The sequence below is a fragment of the Sinohyriopsis cumingii genome, chromosome 14 (assembly GCF_028554795.1).
Source record: "Sinohyriopsis cumingii isolate HCF-2022 chromosome 14, ASM2855479v2, whole genome shotgun sequence".
NCBI classification, from domain to species: domain Eukaryota; kingdom Metazoa; phylum Mollusca; class Bivalvia; order Unionida; family Unionidae; genus Sinohyriopsis; species Sinohyriopsis cumingii.
In genome coordinates, this window is record NC_142974.1 from 26,591,654 (window position 1) to 26,614,617 (window position 22,964).

Below are 22,964 nucleotides of genomic sequence, written 5' to 3' on the forward strand. Positions count from 1 at the left end.
ACAATCACCTTGCGCACGAAACGACCAAGTTTTGCTGGGTACGAAACGATCTAGGTACGGAATGACCGTAGTCTAATGTTGAATGCCTTGAGGGAATCTTTGAATCGTTTCTTCTGATCAGCCTGATATCAGCTTCCCTCCTTTTGCTTGCCGTAAAGATCTTCTTTGGTAGTCTGCCTTCTGAAATCCTAGTGACGTGACCTGCCAATCTTTACTGCGATTTCATCAGCGAGGATGCATAAATGCCTACCTGGATGAAAACCTCATTATACTGTCATCTTATGCTCATCAATTTACACACACACACACACACACACACACACACACGCTGTCTATGGTTGCACGTAGATTTTATGTAAAGTTTTAATGTATTCGTCATGACAGTAAAGATTTTGAAGACAAATAAACATTGCATACTGCACACTGAGTCATGGTTAATATGGAGAAATATATGCATCCATTGGCATACACCATTGAAAATAAGTTAGGTCGGAGAAAAGTACATGTGCAAGAGAATATTACTAATGGAGTATGACCCGGTTAAAGTGGAATCCTCTCACTTGCAATAAAACTTACATTATGATATACAATTCATACATAATTTTCATTGTATTTCATTATACTGAAAGCATAACTAACAGAGAGTTTCATAACTGGTAATGCATATCTCTCAACTATATTATTCTCCGTAACTTTGCGTACTTTTCCGTCAGAAGGCAAAACACACTACGCCGTAGCCGCTAAATAAGCGACTCGGTTCTCTGGCATTTTACTATCCAACTTTGGATATTATTCCTACGCCGACCAACTCGGAGGCAAAATCAGTATTTTAAGATTAACAAAATAGTTCCAAACATTTTGGCTCGATTCTTTCATTTATTTGCATGACTTGCTACGGTACTTCTAAAATATTCAATGATTGTTATTTAAAATCAGTTTAATTCTTCGTAAACGAATGTGTGTACATGTGCTTTAGCATAATGTAACGTTTTCAACGTTTATTGAAGCACTTCCGTTGTCAAATCTTCAATATCGGAGGTGCGTAGTTTTCATTTTATTAAACTCTTTATTGCATATAGTTCTCAATCCCATAATGCCTATATTTAGCCGCTCTGTTTTGAAAAATACCGGAACTTGTGAAGTTTGGACGGCAACCAATTATAGCTTCAAAATGGCGGCTGGCGGCAGTAAACACCAACACTTTCTTAATTAATTTCTTCATTCTGTCACAATTTTTGATAAACCTGTAAATTTTTTATTTAAAATGGCAATGATAGCTAAAAATAGGATCAACAGTACATGGACACCTTTAAGTAATGAAGACACAAACAACAAGGTAATTGTTGATAATTGTAATTTGTAAAGCAGGTGTCCGTGCTTGCACTATGTATACCAGGAAAAAACAACAACAAAAAAAAAAACAAGTTGTTCTCTGCCTGTTTTTTTTCTCCCTGACATTGCTAGTTGTAGTGTTGAAAGAAAAAAAATTCAACAATAGACCATCCATTAGTGCGACTTGCAACTACATAATTCCGTCATCTGATTTGACTGATGTTCATGGCAAATTACAATCATCATTTACCCAATTAGGTACAACTTAGACCGAAGAGAATTCTGCTTAAGGCAAATCATCCCAGGTTTGGGCCGACTGAAACACAACTACATGAAGGAAAACTCGTATTGATTGTTCAAGAGTTTAAGACACTTCTGACTAAAAGATAGCGAGACCGAGTGATTTGGTCCAAGTATTCATCTACAATATAATGACATTTAACATATCTTTGATGACACTAAATGAAGCCAGGTGCTAACAAAGACAACCAAAGTGCACTTTTAGACATGGCAAAGATCTTATGTTTGTATGCTGTCAAAATTGAAGAATGTAAACTAAGCAAAATGATTAGAGACTCGTTTTTGATGTACATTATCAAAGTAAACTTAAACGAGTAAAGTCTTTTCAGGGTCAGAAGAGTACTGGGTCAACTTGCCGGTTGTTTTAGTTCCTGTAAATACATACAATTTATGATACAGTGGTCTCACTATTATATGGCCACCCCTTCTTCACTGGGAATGTGGCCTTATAAGACTGATGGTCTTTCCAGAGGGGGACTATATTGTTATGAGAAGTATATGTAATGTATATATTTAGAAAGCTACAAATTCAAAGCATTTAATATCTTCATTTCTTTTTTTTAAAGTAACATTAGTTATTAAAGATTCTTCTTGTTTTAAGGATAGACTTATTTCAACTGAATATACATTAATAGTTCTTACTATTGACATAAGCATGATCGTCTTTGCTAGCCAAGGTTCCGATAACCTTCTCTACATGTGAGCGGGTATTGCTGTCATGCACATTGCAAAGCCATTCAAAAACGTAATTTAAATCTTGGTATATACATAATTCTCTTTCCATTTGCTCCATTTTCTCACTGCTGCTGAATAATCTCCTTACTGTTTATTTTAGTCTTTTCAGCATAAAATTGTTTTATTTGAGTCTTTTGTACATAAAATTGTTCTGCACGTCCCCCTCTCCACTCCTCGATGTCGTTGAGTAAAATAACCGACTTTCGTTTAAGGTAATATGTCTCCATCTCCGTGAGGACATGTTAATGTTTGGTAGTGATCTATTTGGATGTTCTAATTGCATGCGATTTAATTATGGAGACGAAACTTTTGTAAAATGGATGAAATGCCTTCTACGTAAAGGAAGTGATAGATGTCACACGATTTTTCATCCTTTGTCTGGTACCATATTTTGTTCAAGATTAATTACTGTGTGTGTGTTAATCCACAAAAACTATATTTAACCTATGCTGACCATGTTATCATCTTGACAATTACGTCTGGTTGTAATCATTAAAGAGAAGAACTTGACACTTGTGTGAAGCCCAAAACTCTTTCACAACATTGTTGAGCCCATTTCCTATAAACGTCGGCTTTTATAGATAATGATATAATATTAATTTTAGTGTTACATTTACTTTAGCCAACACTTCTTTCAGTAACAGAAACCTGACATCGGGAGATGGATATCGATGGTAGAGATAATCTGATTATTTACCATACAATATGAATTAATTATTGGTTTTGTACACATTTGAAATAAAAAGTGGCTGATTGTGAGGGGAACATTTTAAATGTTTGTACCAATATGCTGGCCGCTAGCCACATTGGCCATTCTTGAGGGGTACTTTTGAACACAAACTCGTCGGTGCCTTGGGATTCTGGCCATATGAAGCAGGTGTCTGCTGGTCAGGGGGGCCTTTCAAGAGGGGGACCACTGTAATACAAAATCCTAACGATTTACATGTAAAACCCAATCTGTTGATGAAAAGTTTCAATAAGGACACTATTATAATCAAATAGGTATTAGACTTAAAAGATGTTTCAAGGAGGATTTGAATCTATGCCACAAGTAATGGCACCAATTGCCAAGCTGTTATGAAATGAAAGGCTTATAATACTGATTAGAACTAATTACATCTTTATAACATGTTCGTTTATATTTACAGGGCTGATCAAACCCCATAACTCTATGCCCCAGACTATTCATTTAAAATAGTGAAAGTTTCAAAAGTGCTAGTCCGTGCATTTTCTGTTTCAAAATGAGTTGGGCAAGGACTGATGTTCATACTTTAAGCACAGTATCTCTCTTTATCTGGCCATTCATGCCCTCCAGGTCTTCTGAATGCTTGAAACAAACTTCTCTTCATTTATTCATCCAAATCCTGTGATACTTCATTCATAACTGTCCTATGTGTTTGACTTCCATTACTGTTTGACTGCATATTGGGCTAAAATATTGACAGGAAAAGTACTTAAAACAAAACAAATCTGCCATGATTAATTAGTAGTATGTAAGATGAATTTGGTTTTACTCAACCCATATATGCATGAGTACCTTTTGATTTAAATTCACCAAGCCTGTTACTGAAAGGCCGATTACTGACATAAGTGTCCATTTTCTTTACGAGCTGATTAAATGATAGTGCGGAGTCTTTAGTTTTGTTAATTGATCTTCAGTGAGCATCTTAGATGTACCTATTGTGTTTGAAGTAAATACATTGATTAAGAAGTGGTCAGTATTTGAATTTAAATGTATATTATGATCACTTTTGTAGAAGTAGTTGTCAGATGATGTGATCTTTCTGTTTTGATCAAAATTAGTTTACTCAATTATTATGTATTGTTGCTGATGGAAATTATTATATACAAGATACCCTGAAAATTAAAAGTTAAACCTTTAAACAAATATATCTGTTTTACATATTTCTTTTTCTTCTATTAATTAAAATCCATCAAATTTGGGCAAGAGAGCAATATTTTGGGACAAGCGAAAATGAAGGTGGAACAAGGGAATTTATAAAACCGCTTGCATTGGAAGTTTGATCAGCCCCGATTTTTTTATAGTAATTCTCTATACAATTCTCTCATATCATTATAAAATCTAAATATGTATATATTTATGAATGAATTAAAGTTCAACTCTATAAGGTTTATTTTGCATTGAAATTCACTTCTTCACTTGTGGAGAGAAAATGTGTTTACTATTAAAGGATTTGCATGCTGGGGTCAAATTAATACATGTTTTAGTACTGGTCAGGTTGCATGTACATTAATGAGGTCAGATTGAATGTTCATTAATGAGGTCAGATTGCATGTACAGTAATGAGGTCAGATTGCATGTACATTAATGAGGTCAGATTGCATGTACATTAATGAGGTCAGATTGCATGTAAAGTAATGAGGTCAGATTGCAGGTACAGTAATGAGGTCAGATTGCATGTACATTAACGAGGTCAGATTGCATGTACAGTAATGAGGTCAGATTGCATGTACATTAATGAGGTCAGATTACATGTACATTAATGAGGTCAGATTGCATCTGATGAACAGCATATAAGCCATATTCTGATCAAATCTGGTTTGTAAGAGTATATTATTAGGATCATGTAGACATTCATTCGTGAGTGAAATCCATGCCTATTTTTGAGGTGATTTTCATCTTAGCATCCAAGCCTGTGAACATTTTATATTTCTGATCAGGTTTGATATGTCAGCTTTTGTTGTAAAGATTTCAGATGAGTTTAATTACATTTATGATTGATATCTATGACCAATGCCCTCTCATTTCTTTTAATTCCACCTCCTCTAGAATTTATCTACCTGTTAGTTTCTTGTTTTATGATCATTTTAAGTCAGATCTGAAAAACAAATTATTTGACTGATTGGCTGCTCCAGTGAACTAGTGGTTAGAGTGTACACCTCAGTGGCAGGAGGTCATGGGTTCACTCCATGACCTAGTGATACCAAAGACTTATAAAAATGGCACTAACAGCTGCTTTGCTTGGCACTAAGCCTTAAGAGGTTAGTGTTAGGACTGGTCGGCCTAGTGTCAGGATAATGTGACTGGGTGGGACATAATGCCATCTGTCTGAAGCATGATGTCCCAGTGCTAGACATCACTATAAAATGCCACACTTCAGACATTGTAGCAGTATGACTGAAAAATTGTACAACCTAAATTAAAAATCCAAATCATACACATACTACTCACATCACAAATTACAATGGGAAAAATTTAATTTTTAAGACCAGGTTTCTTTTAGGCTAAAAATTACCCATTTGTCAGAACTGGAGTTTGTGTCGTTATTTTAGACTTTTTGGCCTGTTACCTTAAGCAGTCCAAACTGAATACTGACAAGTGAGCATTTGCAAAAAGTAGGATACATTTGAGTTCTTGAATAAAGGGTGGCCAAGACACAAAAATGATTGGTCCAATAAGCAAAAAAAAAAAGGAAACACAGGTTTTACCCTTCTGCACATAAACAAGTGAAATAGTCAATTTAAAACAATGCATTTAACACAGGCATCCAGCTAAATGAAAATCTCTTGGAATTTGATTTATTTGGATGTATTTAGAAGTAACCCCAAAAATGTGTTTCCTAACCCATTTCTTGCAATAATGACAGGAATCTCTAGGGGGTTTATGAGGTTAGAAAATATGACTTGCTAACCTTTTATGTAATCTGAAACCATCGATCAACATTTGTGAATTTTATAACTGGATATTCCTCTGAGAGTACACAGTAGCTTTGCATTCGAACCCTAAGGTAATTGTACTGAGCTATATGTCTACAATATTTGCTTCTTGTTGTATGCATAAACAAAACTGATTCATGCAACATGAATAGTCTTAGATTGAACTTTATATAACACCTGATCCTATTGTTCAGCTGTTGCACATTTCCATTTTTATCAGTATTTCAATAAATACATGAATTTCACTTCCTAATTCCTGCCCTGATGTTTTTGCATACAAACGTTTAATTGACACATTTGAAGTAGTTAATGTGATAATTTATAGAATGAATTTATTTGTCCTTGATCATTGAATGATGCTAATTTCTTATGTAACTCTTTTTTTCTTTTATTGCAGATATTTGAAGAAAGAAGAATTTTGATTGGGAAATGGGTATGAAAATTTTACATTGGGTCTTAATCTATCACTATACAAAAAATATGAACAGAATGACTTTCAGACCTTCTTATTTAAATTCCAGAAATAACATATAATGCACCTGCAATTTATGATATCTATGTAGGGATGTAGGGACATGTGATGTTACTCATGTCCATCCATCTTGTAACCTCCCATCTATCAAAGATTTTGCATCTGCCCAGTAATTGAACTGTTGGGCTTGAAACAATATTTGGAATAATGAGGTTATTTTTTCATTGTCTTCACAAAACTTTGATGTCAGTTATGGCATTAATGTAGAACTTCATGCTTGGGGTACATTACAGTATATTGGGGTACATTACAGTATATTGGGGGTGACATCTATGTCTTATGATACATTTCTTGTATTTTTGTATTCCTATACCATGATAGCAAAATGGAACATGTTGTTATGTTATTGTATATCAATGGCATAAGTATGTATATCTATCCTGGATCCAATTTTCCATGATGCCACCCAATCTTTTTTAAAAATTTTGGCATGAAATTTTGCATACTGCAGGAATCAAAATTACGAATTTTTTTGTCATTGTCAGACCCACAAGATCACTAGAATATATTTTTCCGATCCTTATAAATCACAAATAAAAGTTTGTTCAGCATTTATTATTCCATAAGACCCGTGAATGAACTACCCCATACACAAGACCCGTGAATGAACTACCCCATACACAAGACCCGTGAATGAACTACCCCATACACAAGACCCATGAATGAACTACCCCATACACAACACCCGTGAATGAACTACCCCATACACAAGACCCACGAATGAACTACCCCATACACAAGACCCGTGAATGAACTACCTCATACACAAGACCCGTGAATGAACTACCCCATACACAAGACCCATGAATGAACTACCCCATACACAAGACCTGTGAATGAACTACCCCATGCACAAGACCCATGAATGAACTACCCCATACACAAGACCCGTGAATGAACTACCCATGCACAGGACCCGTGAATGAACTACCCCATACACAAGACCCATGAATGAACTACCCCATACACAAGACCCATGAATGAACTACCCCATACACAAGACCCATGAATGAGCTACACCATACACAAGACCCGTGAATGAACTACCCCATAGACAAGACCCATGAATGAACTACCCCATACACAAGACCCGTGAATGAACTACCCCATGCACAAGACCCATGAATGAACTACCCCATACACAAGACCCGTGAATGAACTACCCCATACACAAGACCCGTGAATGAACTACCCCATACACAAGACCCATGAATGAACTACCCCATACACAAGACCTGCAAATGAACTACCTCATACACAAGACCCATGAATGAACTACCCCATACACAAGACCCATGAATGAACTACCCCATACACAAGACCCGCGAATGAACTGCCCCATACACAAGACCCATGAATGAACTACCGCATACACAAGACCCGCGAATGAACTACCCCATACACAAGACCCATGAATGAACTACACCATACACAAGACCCGTGAATGAACTACCCCATAGACAAGACCCATGAATGAACTACCCCATACACAAGACCCGTGAATGAACTACCCCATGCACAAGACCCATGAATGAACTACCCCATACACAAGACCCGTGAATGAACTACCCATGCACAGGACCCGTGAATGAACTACCCCATACACAAGACCCATGAATGAACTACCCCATACACAAGACCCATGAATGAACTACCCCATACACAAGACCCGTGAATGAACTACCCCATACACAAGACCCATGAATGAACTACCCCATACACAAGACCTGCAAATGAACTACCTCATACACAAGACCCATGAATGAACTACCCCATACACAAGACCCGTGAATGAACTACCCCATACACAAGACCCGTGAATGAACTACCACATACACAAGACCCGCGAATGAACTACCCCATACACAAGACCCATGAATGAACTACCGCATACACAAGACCCGCGAATGAACTACCCCATACACAAGACCCATGAATGAACTACCCCATACACAAGACCCATGAATGAACTACCCCATACACAAGACCCGTGAATGAACTACCCCATACACAAGACCCATGAATGAACTACCACATACACAAGACCCGCGAATGAACTGCCCCATACACAAGACCCATGAATGAACTACCCCATACACAAGACCCATGAATGAACTACCCCATACACAAGACCCGTGAATGAACTACCCATGCACAGGACCCGTGAATGAACTACCCCATACACAAGACCCATGAATGAACTACCCCATACACAAGACCCGTGAATGAACTACCCCATATACAAGACCCGTGAATGAACTACCCCATACACAAGACCCGTGAATGAACTACCCCATACACAAGACCCGTGAATGAACTACCCCATACACAAGACCTGCAAATGAACTACCTCATACACAAGACCCATGAATGAACTACCCCATACACAAGACCCGCGAATGAACTGCCCCATACACAAGACCCATGAATGAACTACCGCATACACAAGACCCGCGAATGAACTACCCCATACACAAGACCCATGAATGAACTACACCATAGACAAGACCCGTGAATGAACTACCCCATAGACAAGACCCATGAATGAACTACCCCATGCACAAGACCCATGAATGAACTACCCCATACACAAGACCCATGAATGAACTACCCATGCACAGGACCCGTGAATGAACTACCCCATACACAAGACCCATGAATGAACTACCCCATACACAAGACCCATGAATGAACTACCCCATACACAAGACCCGTGAATGAACTACCCCATACACAAGACCCGTGAATGAACTACCCCATACACAAGACCCATGAATGAACTACCCCATACACAAGACCCGTGAATGAACTACCCCATACACAAGACCCATGAATGAACTACCCCATACACAAGACCTGCAAATGAACTACCTCATACACAAGACCCATGAATGAACTACCCCATACACAAGACCCATGAATGAACTACCCCATACACAAGACCCGTGAATGAACTACCCCATACACAAGACCCGCGAATGAACTGCCCCATACACAAGACCCATGAATGAACTACCGCATACACAAGACCCACGAATGAACTACCCCATACACAAGACCCGTGAATGAACTACCCCATACACAAGACCCATGAATGAACTACCCCATACACAAGACCCGTGAATGAACTACCCCATACACAAGACCCATGAATGAACTACCACATGCACAAGACCCGCGAATGAACTGCCCCATACACAAGACCCATGAATGAACTACCCCATACACAAGACCCATGAATAAACTACCCCATACACAAGACCCGTGAATGAACTACCCCATACACAAGACCCGTGAATGAACTACCCCATACACAAGACCCATGAATGAACTACCCCATACACAAGACCCGTGAATGAACTACCCCATACACAAGACCCATGAATGAACTACCCCATACACAAGACCTGCAAATGAACTACCTCATACACAAGACCCATGAATGAACTACCCCATACACAAGACCCGTGAATGAACTACCCCATACACAAGACCCGTGAATGAACTACCACATACACAAGACCCGCGAATGAACTGCCCCATACACAAGACCCATGAATGAACTACCGCATACACAAGACCCACGAATGAACTACCCCATACACAAGACCCGTGAATGAACTACCCCATACACAAGACCCATGAATGAACTACCCCATACACAAGACCCGTGAATGAACTACCCCATACACAAGACCCATGAATGAACTACCACATACACAAGACCCGCGAATGAACTGCCCCATACACAAGACCCATGAATGAACTACCCCATACACAAGACCCATGAATAAACTACCCCATACACAAGACCTGTGAATGAACTACCCCATACACAAGACCCGTGAATGAACTACCCATGCACAGGACCCGTGAATGAACTACCCCATACACAAGACCCATGAATGAACTACCCCATACACAAGACCCGTGAATGAACTACCCCATACACAAGACCCGTGAATGAACTACCCCATACACAAGACCCGTGAATGAACTACCCCATACACAAGACCCATGAATGAACTACCCCATACACAAGACCTGTGAATGAACTACCCCATACACAAGACCCATGAATGAACTACCACATACACAAGACCCGCGAATGAACTGCCCCATACACAAGACCCATGAATGAACTACGACATACACAAGACCCGCGAATGAACTGCCCCATACACAAGACCCATGAATGAACTATCGCATACACAAGACCCGTGAATGAACTACCCCATACACAAGACCCATGAATGAACTACCCCATACACAAGACCCATGAATGAACTACCCCATACACAAGACCCATGAATGAACTACCCCATACACATTTGTGATATGTTGGCAAAATTGCAAGCAACTGGATACTGGAATGATTTTGAGTCTAGATACAATATTGTGGTCATATGTACAATCAAGACTGTGAAAACAGTCACCCATTGGGAAATGCAAAACTTGCCTTTATACACAGATGACTGCTGTACCTAGGTTTACTTTTCACAACTTTTGTGAACAAAAAGCAGACAATGAATGTCATTGTTATTATTATTATTATTATTAGTAGTAGTAGTAGTAGTATCAGTATTACACATGTATTATTATTATTAGGATTGTTTTATATGCAGTATCAAAAGAAGAAAGAAAATACATGTATTTCTTTTTCTATCTCCCAGATTTATTTTATATACATGACTACTATATCCTGCTTACTTTAATCTAGCCTATAAATTAAATCATGATTACTTAGGATAGTCACAGGTCTTATCACAGTAAAACAGAAGACTGACTCATTGGTCAGTCAGCTTGAATAAATTAAGTTTGGAAATAGTTATTCACACTTAAAACAATGTTCGGATTAACCAGCAGTTTAGGTTACCAAGAAGACTGTTAGTCTACATGAGAGGCCTGTGAATAAAAGGACATCAAAAGAAGCCATATATAGATGTTCTTTGTGACCCATGAATAAAAACTTTGCCTGCTTTTAGAGACATGTTTTAAATATAGAATGCCCAAAATGAAAAGGTATGTATCTCATATTCCTCTCCTAGATTAATGCTTTTAATCAGCGATAGCTCTGTTACACAAGCGACCACTCTGGTGACCTAGTGGTTAGAATGTCTGTCTTGGATGTAGGTCACAGTTTTGAACCCCAGCCAAGTCAACCCAAAGACTTATAACATTATTTGCTAGCATGTGTAGGCTGGTGAAACTCAGTTGTTTGTTTATAGCTGATGTTTACAACTGACATCTACATGACTGAAGCTAATAGACTGCTGCGGTTGCCCAGTGGTTAGGGTGTCTGCCTTGAATACGGGATGCCGCAGGTTCGAAGCCCTGTTAAGTCATACCAAAAACTTATAAAATGGTACTAACACCTGTCTCACTAGGAGCTCAGCATTAAGAGGTTAGTGTTAGGACTGGTTGTCCTGGCATCAGGATAATGTGACTGGGTGGGACAAGATGCTACATGTCTGCAGCATGATGCCCCAGTTCTAGACATCACACTATACTGCTACACTGCAAACATTGTAGCTCTATGACTGAAATTTTTTTAAAGCTACATTCAAAATCCAAGTCACACATACACACTGTTTCACAAGCCAATTGATGGATATATCAAACAATAACTATACAACATCTTGCACTGTTTCTGCTATGATAACATAGATACTTTACTCCACCACCCAGCACAAATTTGCTTTGACCCTCTTCCCTAATGATAGAAACTGCCTTGCTTTTGAATTTGACATAATGACAATGTTGTTGTTGTTGTTGTCAGTCTTTAATGCCATTTTTCAGCACATGATAGGCTATACATGGCTAAAGAAGAACCCGGGAAAACCCCGGAAAGAACCACCGACCCATGAGTAGTTACTGGCATGCTTTCTCACATACCCACATTGGTCGAATTGAAGACTCAAACCCACGCAGACAGAGGTGAGATGGCAGTGATCTGTAATGAAAAGTGCTTTAGACCACTCGGCCATTCGGGGCCCCGACAGTGTTGTGTTACATTGGTAATGTGAATGGAGTATGGAGAGTATAAGCGAGATAAGAAATATTAGCACATAGATTCATGTGATATTCCTTAATATAAACAATGTCTCCCTTGTGATATTTAGATTGTATTGGATGAGTAGTCATTATATATGCTCCAAATGACTGATTAAGGCAGGGAGAAATTATTGTTTGGTTATGAAACACCTGGCTGCTGATATGACATACTTTAGTGTGACACATATTCTGTTTCTTGCTCCAGCATAGAGGATGAATTGTCATTTCCATACTTTCACAAATTAAAATTTGTGTGTGCCTCTGCCAAACTGAGGGAGATTGACAGTTCAGTCAAAATTTCTCTTTGCAGTAAAAGCACCATTAGCACAAATTTGAATGACAAACTTTGATAGTTTGACATTTTAAGTAATACTTACCTCTTTTTAAAATAAATCCTTGCAAAACAAATCCTGTAGCCATGTCTGACATACAGTAAAATCATAATGTATCAGTTGTGACTATAATTTCATTATACAGACATTTCAGAAAAGTAAGAAAAGTGGTCTCTGAAAATAAGTACATGCTATCATATAATAGATTAATTTCCTGAACAGTTTTAATTCATGAGACTTTATAGTAGGTTTACTGTATTTTTAGTTTGATAAGTGGTCAGATGACCAGAGGAAGAAGCTGTTTGAACATTTGCTTCTGAAGTCCAAACCAAGCCAACTTCAGTACGTGCGAGAGTATGTGGAGGAATATGTTCCTGCTTACAAAAGAGACTTCACTCGGTATCTTCCTAGAGTGGTGTCCATCTACATCTTCACATTTCTAGATCCCCGGAGTCTTTCTCGCTGTGCTTGGGTAAGAAAATCAAGGGCATAAACAAAAAGTGCATGTGATAACAAAATTCTGTAAATGAGAACAATTAAAATTTCCAGTTTTTATGTTTGTATTATTGAACAGCTCATACAGCATTAAATTGTTATAGTTGTGATTAGGTAATGGGCATTTTTAATGTCTGCCATACGGTGGCACATATCTTTTTATGATTTTGTCCCTCCATCCTTATAGCCATCAGTTGCCTATTTGGTTTCTGCTCAGTAACTCAAATTCTCCATCGTCTTTGAATACCAACATTTTGAAGTAGCTTTGTTTGCACTGGGGCAAGGAGACAGTTTGTCAGTTTAGGGATACCAGGTTATGATAACAATGAGAGAAAGAAGGAAGAGTGTTTACACATGGTATCTTGATGTTATACCAGATCAGATGTACAAACTTTATGTAAGGCTTGCATTTGAAATGAAGAAGACAGTTGTATGATTAAAAGTAAAAAGTTCAAGACACAGGAACTAGAAGAAGTAAAAATAGTGTCCACAAACTACTTTAGTTTTTTACCATACCTTACAACTCTTTGTTGATTGATTGCATTAGAGAAAGGAAGATACTTGTTACATTTTGGAAAAGGTCAAGGGTCAAGGTCAGATGGACTTTTTAGAAATAAAATGGTTTTTGTAAAATATCTGGCATACCTGCTTCAGACCATGGCCAAACTTTGTGGACAGATTGCATTTGAGATGGAAAATGACCTTTCAAATTTGAGATCAGTGGGTGAAAGTTCAAGGTCATTGAGGTTGAACAAAAATAATTAGTTTTCAGCAAATTATGTTATGCATCTATTACTGTGATAAAATGTGGATTGCTTGCATTTTTTAAGACAAGGATATCACCTGTTGATTTTGGGTCAGTTGTCCACCAGTGAAAGAAGTGAAACAAGAATATTTATTTACCACATGGTGGGCATATAATGTACCATTAATGCATTTGTTGAAATTATTTTTTATATAAAAGGTTGTAATATCATCTCATAAGATGAGGCAGCTTACCTGATTAGGGTTACAGAGGATTAAAATTGCCAGTCTTGTGTTAGATTAATAATTCAGTTTAAATGACATCAGCTGGGTCAGATTTTTATGCATTATTAAATTCGCCTGCCAGACTTCAAATCATTTAATATCTTCATTTAAAAGTAGCAATAATTAATTAAAGGATCTTCTTAAGAACAGACTTATTGCAAGTTACCATACATTAATATTTCTTATTGTTAAGCGTGAAATGCAAATAGGGTATTGTTGGCATACACATTGCAAACCATTCATAAACATCATATAAATATTGGCACATAGATTGCTTGGCATTTAAAATAATTCTCTTTCTATTTACTCCAGTTTTCCACTGCAGCAGGATAGTCTTCTTGTCTGTTATGATGTTGTTTATTTGAGTTTTCCCAACATGAAATTTTTTTACAAGAACTCTTGAACTCTTCCCATTGTTGTCAAGTCAAATAACTTTTACTTCTCTTATAAGGCATTGATTCTCCATTTACTTGATGACAAGTTAAAGTATTATAACAATTTATTCTTATGTTGCTAATTTTACCTACTACAATTTAATTATGCAGATAAAACATTTGTAGAGTAGAAAAAATTCTGTTTTTATAAAGAAAGTGATACATGTAATGTGATATTTTGGTCTTTTTTACCCTGTTTTGTTCAAGGTTAATTTTTCTTTGTGTTAATCCACAAAATCAATATTTAGCCCATGCTGACAATGTTAATATCTTGACAATTATGTCCAGACATAATCATGAAAAAGAAACCTCAACTGCTGTGTGAAGCCCAAACTCTATCACAGCATTGTTTACCCCATTTGCTGTAAACATCGGCATTAAAGATATAATGTTAGCATTAGTGGTACATGTATTTTAGCCAACACTTCTTTCAGTAATGAAAATTTGACATTAGGAAACATAAATCAGTAAGATATTTTGATTACTTACCTTACCATATGAATTAGATACTGATTTTAGACACATTTTAAGATAAAATGGGGCCACATATAAGGGGTAAGTTTTACAGTGTTGCACTAACATGCTGGCCACTGGTTGCATTCGAGGGGTGGCCTTTATTAAGGTTACTTTTGAACACAGACTCATCAGTGCCAAGGGATTCTGGCCATACAAAATGAGTGGCCTTTGGGCAAGGAGGGTCGTTCATGAGGGGGACTGCAGTATATTTAGTAGCTGTTCATGAGGGGGGCTGCGTTATATTTAGTAGCTGTTCATAAGGGGGACTGCAGTAAATTTAGTAGCTGTTAATGACGGGGACTGCAGTATATTTAGTAGCTGTTGCTCGAGATGTCTGGTGTATATTTTATAATATTGTTCAGGCTTTATTCCATGACAGCAGTGCATTACAGTGTCCAATTATTATAGAGAGCTTTACGTAGGAGCTCTCTCTCCTTTTATCCTATGATTTTGGACACCCCAAAATATTTGTGTTTTTAGTGACCCAAAAATTATTGATAAAGAAAATAATTCCCAACAAAGGTCACTGTCAGTGTATAATATTAGACTATATCAGCTACAATGAAAGATTGAAAGGAAACTGCCCAAGTGTTTTGAAAACCTGATGCAACATATCTGTTAAGTATTGTTTTCTTTATTTACATTGCCTTAATCAAGAACAAACAGCTTTCAGTAACAAATATATAAGAGTACCGTTATTGGCCTAACATAAGATCTAGTATCTTAATTAGACCAGTTAGAATAAAATGTTAAACAAAATCAGTTATGGGCATCCTAGGTAAATGATACATGAATTTCACAATCTGCTAAATGCCTATTTTCTTCTTTGATCTGTTGATTAACAGTATATTTATAAGTTGATGGGGCATGTACAATCATTGTTGGTATTCTGTTTCTGATTTAAGTAGGTCATCGTCCATATAACTTGAGACATTGTTTATGATTTATGTTGGTCCTAAGTAGTGTGACATAGGAGGGACTGATCATGTGACACATATTAAACAGAATTTCATCAAATGATTTGTAACATTTAATTCAGTGATATTAGCAGTGAAAGCTTATGTATGCACATATTATCAATTTATTCATTCATTACAAATCACATCATCAGTTCCCATCAGCCAATGATCTTAAATCAAGGAAGGCAAACTTTGAACAATTTAATGGAATCCATGACCATACCTGCATTAAAAAAGATGGATGTGTTATCATAATGAGCTTTTTTATTAAGGATCCACCTGATTTCTATTTTGTAATACCTCAGGTAATTAGCATTATTCTATTATTCTATTTGCCTTAGGTGTGCCACCACTGGAAGAGTATTTCTGAACTGGATGAGCTGTGGATGCCAAAATGCCTTCGCCGGGGATGGTTTCTGCCATATACTCCCAGTTTATATGAAGTAGGGGTCTGGAAAAGGAATTATATTGAAAATGTTAAGACCTTGCATCTAATCCGGCCAAAAGTAAGTCACAGCATTTTCTCACCTTGGAAGCTTCTAGATATGTAGGTAAAATTCAGAAAATATATGTTTGTGTCAAAATAAGCACAGAGCTATTATTAGGTATTTTATAGCAAAATTGGATGCAGACATGTGTATAAAATTTTAATATATTAACTTTTCTTTTCTGGCATAAATTTGATTCAAGGTTAGTGGTTATAATTACTGTTTATATTTTTACTAGATTAAGATTGATGCTTTCTTTCTGTTAGAATGTTAATAAAATAACCATATTTATGTAAAATGCTGTAAAGTTTATTGTTGTTGTTTTGGGGTTTAATGCATTTAGTGCAAGGTAGGCTATATATGGCAGACAGTATAACTGGTTGAGGAGGAACCCAGAAACAAATTAGTAGGAACTACTGACAAATGGAAGCTACTGGCAGCTCTCTTATATACCCACATTGGCCAGTCATGGGATTCAAAGCCGTATGCATGAGGTGCGATGGCAGCGAGGTGCGATCGGTAAATGCGAGTTCTTTAGACCACTCAGCCATCCTGGATCCCTTTGTAAAGTTTGAATGATAAGATTAAACATCAGAACTGTTTCAGTAATTGCATTGAGACTAAATTTCATGAAATATAGGTTTAAATAAAAGTTAAGTGCACTTTTAATTTTTCCATAAATATGTTCACTAATTTGGAAGAGTTTACATAATATTTTTAAATGTGGTATTGGCATAGCAGAAACATAATTTGCAATGTTAGAATTTTGTATTGAAGTCAAATACATATATTTTTCTGAAAAGAAAACAATGGCCCTTTCTTGTATTGTTGAGGGATATCACTTCATCCATGAGTATGCCTTATTGTCCATTCTCTTTTACCAAATTTATTTCATATTACAAAACAACCTTTTTGGTTTTGCTAAGATATTTAGTATGGCATCTGTAGCCCATCATACACGTTTTATTTGCCAAGGGAGGCAACTTAAGGCATAAATGATTAAGGCTGATAGAAATTATCTCCCTTGGATATTTCTTCTGCTTACAGTAGCACTTCAAAAAAATTGTAGCAAATTGATTTTTTTAGAAATGACATAATATTTCAGATGTTAGTATTATAAAATTTATATCTAGCATAGTGTTTACATTACTGAAATATCAATATGTCTTGAGTGGTGTTCTTCTGTTTGACCCTCTGTAAATTAGTTTCACTTGAAATATCAAATTCATCAGTATTCTCATTATATCTTTCTTTCTTTGATTAGTCGTTCAGGTGTAATATTTTATAAGTCTGGCCAGGTAGTTTAAATATAGACATTTTACAAAATAGATGTATTATGATGCATTTTATAGTCTAAGAGGTCTAGTTGAATATAAGTTATTTTAAAAACAAGCAGTATGTTTATTATCCAGAATTGATGGTATATTAAGTAATTTCCCCCATTATTAGCTCATGTTTGACCATATCTCAATTTTGTATAACTTTTTTTCAATGCTGTGATAGAGAAAGCTTATTACCATCTCTCTCACCCATCTTAAAGAAAGCAAAATGTGCATGGTTACCCTACCCCCAAATAATCATGGAAAAATAATGCACTGGCACAGATGGAACAACTTTTCATTCTCATGACCAGAATGGTGGAGGAATAAAAATTCACCTAAGTATTAAAATCAAACTTCTACAACAACAACATAAACATAATAATGATAATAATAATAATAATAATGATAATAATAATAATGATAATAATAATAATGATAATAATGATAATAATAATAATAATAATAATGATAATGATAATAATAATAATAATAATAATAATAATGATAATAATAATAATAATAATAATAATAATAATAATGATAATAATAATAATAATAATGATAATGATAATAATAATGTTGAATCCAGGTGGACAATATGGTCAATTATTCTGCATTTATTTTTCAGGAAAAACTTCAGATTGATGATGTACACAGTATAAAAAAGCCCCTGAAAAATATGAAAAAGAAAACCATGCCATGGCGAGGATCTGACCCACAACCAAAAGATACATGGAGATTTAACTACTTGGAAAACGATGATGTGGTGGATAACATAAATAAACTGTAAGCTCAGAAGTTACTGTGTCCACATTAACAATTATTTTACATGTCTTGGTTCTCGTGGGTCGGTGGTTCTTCCCGGGGTTTTCCTGGGTTCTTCCTCCACCATTAATACTGGCCGCCATGCATAGCCTATCGTGTGCTGAAAAATTGCGTTAAACCCCACAACACCACCACACCACATTTCTTGGATTAAAGTGCATATTTGTATATTGTCTCATAAATTGTAAGTATTCAGGGTTTCTCTTTGACTCCACGATTCTCAGTAATGATTTTTTACAAGGCTGTTATTCACTTATCACCAAAGTTGATGAGTGTATGTATCTTAGTAAGTACCAAAACTTGAAAGAAAAATGTATATTTAAATGGAACATCCTTTATGATTTGACTGTTAATACTGATAAAAAATGAAAAAAAGATAAATTTTAAGTTATTTTTCTTAATTATCAGCCCATAGGTAGTGATTGTGAGTTTATTTTATTGGCAGTATATTGAATGCTTTACGTCTTCTGATATAGAGACTTAAGACTTTGGGATATGATTGAGGTGTTCCAGAAATATGTAGAACTGTTTTAAAATATGGATCAGTTCCCCTAGCTTTCATTGAGATTTTTTTAGAGGGTGAAGTTGGAGACAAGTAAGAAAAGTGGGGGAATAATTTTGCTTTAATACTACTACTAATTTTAAATTTTTTTCAGACGCAAGAAGAAAACATATGGCCATGAGGCAGAAATGATAGCCAAGAATGCCAGGAGTAAAGTGAAAACAGGACAAAACATTCACAACCAGGAAGTTCGCAGATCCCAGTCTTTAGGGGTAGGTTTTATTAGCGAATTTAAATTTGCCATTTTTTTCTAATTGGTCTAATAATGCTGATATAACATCAAAACTTTACTACTTTTACAGTATCTAAATGAATGGTCACTCAGTAATGAATGGTCACTCAGTTTTGATTCAGTAATTATTGACACTTAATAAAGTTCCTGTTGAATATATAAGCCAGGAAAAATACTTATTTGCTGCCGATTTGCTAATTTAGCAGATACAAGTCCAATTTATGAGATTCTTTATTGTTATTTCTTTCTCTTGATTTCTTTCACTGATTCACTGATCTTTATCGTTTGCATCATAGCCATGCCCCTGCTTCAAGGGCAAGGTTACAGCAAATGTAATACTTAATACTTGTCTGGAGTATAAAATTTTAACCACTGAAGATATTTAAATGAAAACTTTTCTCATTTATTCATCATATAATATTACTGTGATACCTGCCTGAAGATCAAGGTCACAAGGCAGAAAGTTCCCGTTGTATCATTGTTTTGAGTGTAACTTTTAAATCACTGATATTTTAATAAAACTTCAACCAATTTCGTATCATGACTTGACAGTGTGTCAAATGCCCCATGCCTCAGAGTTGAGGTCATACTGGGGACACATGTCATTCAGTTACCTCTACCCATATATGGAAATTACTTTCAAACTAATGGAGGCATTTTAATGAGTTATTAGCCTGTTATATGTGTTGTCTTTGACAGTATCTGTTGTATTGATTAATACCCCAGTCACATGATCTCGACAAAAGATCCTAAGTCAATGGCCTTTTTCCTTAAGCAGGCTTTAACTTTCTAACACGTACAAAACACACCTAATCATACAATAATGAAGTCCTTAGATCAAGGTCATTAGTATGGAAGGGGTCATGAGATGGACATATCACATGCCAGTTGTGGTACTAATGTTACATGTTATTCCATATCTAGATTATATCGGGTACATTAGCTGTTTTGATTATGTTTATTCATAAGTCAGCAATAATATCTTGTGAGGTTCTATAACTTTGAAAATAATTGACTCATTTGAAGTTTAAAATACATTTTTTTTAAATGAGGTTTCTCAGGCAAAATACATAATCTAATTCATTGTATTTTGTGGTTGAGAGGGCTGGTAATTTGTCATAATAGAAGATTATACTTAAAATATTTAAAACGGCATATTAAAATAAGTATCTCTGATTATTATCCCAAATTCAAGGCGACCATGTTTTGTCTGTAGGCATGTTTTCTGGAGAAGTCATGCCATGTTATGTGACTGTTTTGCCTACTTTGCCCAGTATCACAACTCCAGATGATATTTTGATATATGTACCTTCAAGACAGGCTCAAAATTTTAAATTGTTCACCTATTGTTTAAATTTCTTTCTTGAATTAAGATTTTGTCTTAACTGATTTCTACTCTTACTTTCTTGAACACTTAAATTTCAGAAATTGAATGGAGAAGTGGATACCAGTCAGATCTGGTCTGGTTCTAGACCTACTTCAGCAGCACCAAAGAGTGTGACTTATGACAAAAATCTTGTAACAGTGTCACGACCTAACACAGTGACATCTGCCCAGGTGACCAGTGTCCCTCGACCTGCAGGGTCACGGCCAGTCTCCTCCAGAACTCCCAGAGATCCTCCATGTAAGTTAAGCATATAAATTGACAATCATATGGCTTCAGTTGGAAATGTAAAGATTTTTCATATTATATCTTGTCACTGTAAAAATCAGCGATCAATGCTAGTTAAAAATGGCAAATTGGATCCTGAATCCGCATCCATTTTATTGACACACAGCACATTTTTACCTCTCTTAGCTTCAGATTAAAAACAAAACAGACTTATACGAGTGTTGATGAAAACAACAGTGGGACATAAAGTCTAGCACATGATCCTGAGTGGTACATGTGATTCTAAATCATATTGTTGCACTAAAGCACAGAAATGACATTAGATGGTCAAATCATTTTTTATATTATTTTTTATTAGTCATGTTGACCTATTATTTCAATGTCATGGAATTGGGAATGATAGGGACTTAAGTTGCCATCTACCTTCCTCACCCCATGGCAGGACAAACTTCACCTTATTGTGTCAGTTACTTAAGTTTGAATCCATAATTGTGCATAGCAACTAGATTGATTGCTTAAGTGATTGTTTCATCAATCATGCCAGATAATATTAAATTGTAATATCCAGAAGATATTATTTTAATGTTGTCTTAATTGTTTTCATTGTCTTTGCAGATAATTGACCTATTAATTGAATGTATAGTGATATGGATTATAATAAGCATTTGAACCTCTTTAAATCGAAGATTTTTTTTGTCCAAATTTCATACATGTGTTTAACAGCATAATTGAATAAACATATGTCCATGTCAAACATTTTGCTGAAATGTGACAGGGCCAATTTATAATTATATGAATTTTTACACATTACACATAACGAAAGTTACCCGTTTTATAATGGGGTTTGTGACCCATTGTTAATTTTTGTGCATAATATTGACCAGTTGGGACATTTTAAACAAGTAGGTGTTTATTTCCTTTGGATCAAAAACATACAAGGAAAAGGTTATTATTATTTCACAGATTTTAACTGAAAATTCATTGTATGCTCTTTATTAATTTCATGTTATTTTGCAAACTATGATTTCTTCAGCTGAAGTTAACATTTTAACCTTATTAATTTGAGATCTCAGATTAGAAATGTATCAGAGAGTAATAAGTTCTTTCATCTTCTGATTGGGTATTATCATCTTCATTGTCGTGATGTGACCATCAGTCCTAAGCAACATCATCAGGACAGTCATCATTATGATCTGGATCATGCTGCTTCTTGTCTGCAGCAACGTGTCTAGACTCTTATTGTTGCATTATTATGTCATCTATCAAGTTTCCATTTTCACTTTCTTTATTTGTTGTAATAAAGCTGCATTCGGACAGCTAAGGTATATGTATTACCACTGTTTACACAAATCTTCTTAAAACGTTTAGCTGTGGAATATTTTAGTATCATTTACCAGGTGTTGAGCCAATTTGGTTATGTGTATGCATTTATAATCATTCCTTGTTTGGTAAGGTAGAGATACAGATCAGACTATGGTGAATTTGATTTCTAAACATTTGCATAGAAGTTTCAATGCATTAAAAGTA

General features: G+C 35.9%; 1 protein-coding gene across 1 annotated transcript in view; it reads left to right on the top strand.

The window, feature by feature from the left end:
* The first annotated feature begins 1,179 nt into the window (after positions 1-1,179).
* The window catches only part of LOC149783471 (F-box only protein 16-like), a 30,483-nt gene continuing 8,698 nt past the window's right edge, over positions 1,180-22,964 (top strand). The window contains exons 1-7 of the mRNA XM_089931725.1: positions 1,180-1,336; positions 6,443-6,478; positions 13,229-13,435; positions 16,738-16,902; positions 18,835-18,992; positions 19,688-19,805; positions 21,251-21,449. Of these exons, the coding sequence (XP_089787851.1) occupies positions 1,265-1,336; positions 6,443-6,478; positions 13,229-13,435; positions 16,738-16,902; positions 18,835-18,992; positions 19,688-19,805; positions 21,251-21,449 (955 nt within the window). The 5' untranslated portion in view covers positions 1,180-1,264. The remainder of the gene's footprint in view (positions 1,337-6,442; positions 6,479-13,228; positions 13,436-16,737; positions 16,903-18,834; positions 18,993-19,687; positions 19,806-21,250; positions 21,450-22,964) is intronic.